Genomic DNA, 4,952 nt, shown 5'->3' on the forward strand with positions numbered 1-4,952 from the left:
TGCTTACCATGGAAAATTTTGAGATATTTTTGACTATTATAATTTTATTTTATTTCCCTAGTGAATTCTTCATGCCAGGAATGGTTGATACACACATTCATGCCCCTCAGTATTCATTTACTGGCACAAGAGTAGACTTGCCTCTTTTGCAGTGGTTGACTACCTACACATTCCCAACAGAAGCCAAATATGAAGACAGTGGTTTTGCAGAAGAAGTGTACACCAGAGTTGTTGTAAGTACTGCAAATGACATTCACCTACTTGATGACATTCATCTTTGTGAAATATAGGTAGGTTTACAGAAGGTCAGCAGAAAGAGTAGAGCATATTTTAATGTAATGAAAAGTAGCTAAAACCAAAAGATAGCCACTGTTCTAATCGCCAGGCAAGATTGTCCCTTACTAGTTCCAGTCTTGTTCCATTGTTGCTGAAAAGATACTTCATTTAATCAGAAGTTTATCATCTTTTCTGAGTACAACATCTGACAACTAAGACCACTCTCAGAGTTAGTATACCCAGCAGGTGCAGATAACCTCAGTGCAGAAAAATTTTTACCAAGCATGATAAAAAACCCCACAATTCAGGGGATATTTCCTCATCTGCATAAAAATCCTCTGTGATGAAATTATCTTCTGCAAAGACTACGTGAAACAGAAGATGCTTCTCATAGACAATAAATCTGGGGTCTTTTGGAGTAGTTAAGTGTGGCATTTCCACTGCTGAGGTCCTAGTAGCAGGAGTATCTCTCACTGCAGGGCTTTGGATGAAATCTGTCAATGGTATTGTGGCACGAAGAGAGAGACTGTGTTTGACCTAGACTGGTTTTGAGCAATGTAAAGGCTTTAAGGTCAAATTCCACTGGATAAACAATAAGCAGTTAGGTCACATTGCAGAGTACTAATTCTGGCCTGTATCTGAAATTTAGCCTTTAATATGTGGATTGAATTATCTTCAGATTCAATTATTTGCCCAGCATAATTTGCCTTGCATTTGTCTATTACTGTGACAGTGTATGTTTTCATAGACTTTGACAGTTTACGTTGTCAAAATAATCTGAATATGAAATAAATAGTTATACTGCCCTTGCTGCACAAATTTAAAAAGCAATTATTTTCTGACGTCTGACATAATAAAAACATGTAGGAGCAGCTTGGTAACAAGCTCTAGTGACAAGCACACGTGCCTTCAGCTGCTCAAAACATAGAGGTGATTTCACATTCTAGCTGCATGCCTCAACATTTGTGTCTCCATCATTTCAGACTGGATCCCAGCACAGATAAAGTGCTGATTGTGTAAGACGTTTAACAAGGTCATGTGGAAAAGAACTGCCAGTGAGAGATGGAAGTTAGTTGTAGGACCTTCAACACAATCGTTACGTGTATCAAATAGGACCAGGTCAGGAAAATGTCTTCACCCACAAATGCTGCAGAATACTCTGCAGTGTTCAATAGGGCAGTAATAACCTCAGCTGTTAGAAACAACTAAACCTGCAGGGAGCAGATATTGTTCCTATGTATCTTTGTACTTTAGAAGTTGTAATGAACACGCAGTGAATTTTTTAAAATCAAAATCCTGTTTTCAGTAAACACTTTCTGTACTTAGGAAAAGAAACAATTTAGGTCAAATTTGCCAGTTTTTAGCTGGAACCTCCTCTGGTCCCTTCAATTTTAGGAAAGTCAATTCTTCATGCTGATGATGTGGAAACAGAATGCTTTTAGTTTTTGTTTAATGATGATGTTAGGATTCCAGCAGTAGAGAATTCTGGGATTTAAAAGCTAAGAAAGGCAAAGGTAATTTGTCTCAGTAATGACATTTTTATTTTTGAAACTCATTGCAGGAACCTGTAATGACTTTCATTTGAATATTATGTCTTATAAAAAAAAATTCTCAAATTACTTGGTGATGAGAATCCAACAATGTTATTTAAAGCTGTATGTTGTATGGGTAGTCAATATAGCATCGGTCTTAAGATGAAGTGAAGCTGTAAATTTCATTGTGACTTGATGTAACTAAAGTAACCTGAACGGGTGTCACCTACCATGTCCTGTCAAACAGTATAATGAAATAAATAATTAGATTACAGTCTGAGAAATTGTGCTCAGTTTACTTTTACCTTTAAGTATGTTACTTTGTATTCAGGGATAACAAAGGGTTTTTATACAGGAAAACCTGACTAGTTTTTCTATTCACATCAGGTGGCCAGAAGAAAATTGCTACTTTTCCAAAAAGCCTTTCTTTGCTAACATTAGATAAACACTGCTTCACTGTGAAAATTGGAGAGCTTTTCAAAACTAAAAAATTACAGAAATGATTGGTTGTTTGTATTTCTAAATATAACTTGGAATATTTCCTGTTTGAGGGAAGGAATATAGACTGGTTTCTATGGGTTTAGCCGTTGTTAAAATTTTGTGAGGAATTTTTGTATTTATTAACACTCAGAGTTAAAAAAGCTATCATGAAATTAAAAATCTATGTTTTACCTTCCCACTTCACTGCACAATTTTGCAATAACTACATGTTCTTGCGGTTTGAAATGAGACTGCCTGTTCTGCATTTTGGCAGCTTTAACTGGTTTTTTTTCCAGACAGTTGAAACTGATTTCTTCTTATAGAGACGAACTCTAAAGAATGGCACAACTACAGCTTGCTACTTTGCAACTATTCACACAGATACTTCTCTTCTTCTGGCTGAAATTATAGGTAAGACTAACAGTGAGTTTTGAAGGATGTTGTGTGGATTGTTAGTTGAAGAAAACAGAGTTTAGAGGAGTTTTAGACTACCTTGAGATCTGTCTTTATACTCGTTTGTTTTCACTTCTTTGTACCTGTCATACTCTGTCCCCAAAACCCACCTTAGTTGCCATTGTTCACTTAACTGCCGCTATCCTACTTGTGTCTTCACTCCCAAGTCAACAGCTGGCTGAGCTTGATCTAGGTCTGCTGGAGTTGCTCTCCAGCTGTAGCCCTCTGCTCTTTCTAACCTTTTGCTATTTGAGGTTTAAAAGGGTGAATAACAAGAGGTCCAGTCAGTGCGTTCATTTCCTGGTGCTCTGAAGTTTCAGTTGATAATCAGCATCAAAAATCTCCATACACCCTCTGAAATCAGAAAAGTGTAAGCTGCATCATGATCTTATTCCTTCTGTTCACAGTTGCAAATGCATTCCGTTTGAAAGTGTTGTGGTTCTTGCAGGATTTTTAACGGCTCACAGATCCCCAAAAGCAGAGCAATTTAATAAGAATCTTAGTTTTCCTCAAAAATTACTTAGTCTTTCTGATCTTGTAGGAAAATTTTGATGCCATTGCATTTAACAACTCAAACAGTAAAAGTGGACAATGAGATCTAATTTAGAAACACATTTGACAGCTTAGAATAGAATATGATATACATGTCTTACACATGAGTTCTGATTTATTCATCTAGCATGGATAAATCTGAAGAAAGAGGCTAGACATAGCTCAGAAACTTTCTCCCTCCAGCTGCATGTGGGAGGCATGGTAGCAAGCTCATTCCTTTTTCTTAAAGAGAGATGGTTTGCTGAGACCTTTGTGTCTTCTCTCAACTCAGAGTAGTCGTCTACTATAGCAACTGTACTTCAATGCTTGTGTTTCTCATCTATTTCACAGTGGTCTTCTTCATATACTACTATTATGAATTCTGTTTGTCATTAAACTACAGTAATATAGTCCATAATTACAACATTTGTAAAGTTGGGTGCTAACATGGAACAGGAGAACTATTTAAATGTTGTTTGGCTGGGTTTTGGGTTTTTTCCCCCTTTCCTTTTTATCCTTAGAACTCATATGAATGGTCTCAGTTTAGAGATAAGTCAAGAGCATAAATTCATCTTAAATGAAGATGGGTGGGGTGGACTTGACTTTTTTATTATTCCAGTGCAAGTTTTGATTGTGGTTTTTGAGAACCAGTGATTCTGAGATTTGTACTCTAATGCATCTCAATAGATAAGTTTGGTCAACGAGCATTTGTTGGGAAAGTCTGCATGGATATGAATGACACTGTGCCACAGTATAAAGAGACTACTGCGGAGTCTGTCCAAGAGACAGAAAGGTAAGGTGATTAAATTGTTGGCATAACCTTTTAAAATCTTATTTTAAGTATATCTGAAAAGTGAAAGTGGATCTGACTAAGAACTTGGAGGTGTGAATTTATTAGAAATGGGTGGGGGTTTTTCCAACAGTATCGTCCACTAACAGTTCTGGCAATTCCTGCCTACACAGTTTCTGCATGACCCAAGTAGCATCTCTCTAGCTTTTCCAAAGAGAGCAGAAGCCACAGATCTAGGAATTCAAAGAATACGTTTGATTTCTGCCTCTTATTTTCCCTTCACAACTCTGTGTGTGTAGGTGCTGTGACCTTACTTGGGATCTTGGGGGGCGCATCCAGTCTTTGCCCCATTAAATTCTGAGTTATTTCCTTCCACCATTTAGGATAAGACTTTATTCAGGTTGTAAGAGTCAGCTTTCATATGCCCCATTTTAAACATGCTGTGATTCTCCTCCATCACAGCACCAGTCAAACTACTCTAACGTGCAGCTGAGAGAATGAAGGAAAATCAAATCAAGGCAATGTCCATAGTGGAGGAGATCCAAGACTGGAGTATGGCAGCCTGCTGTCTTGTTTCTCTTGTGTTTTGCATCCATATACAGAAAGTGGTTAAGTAGACATACAGCTCTTCACATGAGACTATTTATTTACTTGTATAAATGTTTCAAATATCATGCTAAAAGAGAAAATATGTAAGAGTAATATAAACATCTTATGACACTTGTGAAGTCGCTACCTTATTTCTGTACATCATGACAGAGGCATGCCCATTAAAATTAGAAGTGGTCATGGATTTCTGACAGTATTTAAAGACATTTTCAAAACATGTAGTATTAGTCATTTTCATGCTACTAATATTTGTTTTTCTTCATGTAAATCCCCGATTTTCA

At 36.9% G+C, this 4,952-nt stretch overlaps 1 protein-coding gene across 1 annotated transcript; it reads left to right on the forward strand.

Moving 5' to 3' along the window:
* Window positions 1-61: 61 nt before the first annotated feature.
* LOC103810811 (guanine deaminase-like) lies at window positions 62-4,065 on the forward strand (the record flags this gene model as incomplete). Its single annotated transcript, XM_009083736.1, has 3 exons — window positions 62-233; window positions 2,612-2,699; window positions 3,960-4,065. Coding segments are annotated over 3 exons (366 nt in total), but the record flags the coding sequence as incomplete, so codon positions are not given.
* Window positions 4,066-4,952: the final 887 nt, after the last annotated feature.

Source organism: Acanthisitta chloris, unplaced genomic scaffold (genome assembly GCF_000695815.1).
Source record: "Acanthisitta chloris isolate BGI_N310 unplaced genomic scaffold, ASM69581v1 scaffold17950, whole genome shotgun sequence".
Taxonomy (NCBI): domain Eukaryota; kingdom Metazoa; phylum Chordata; class Aves; order Passeriformes; family Acanthisittidae; genus Acanthisitta; species Acanthisitta chloris.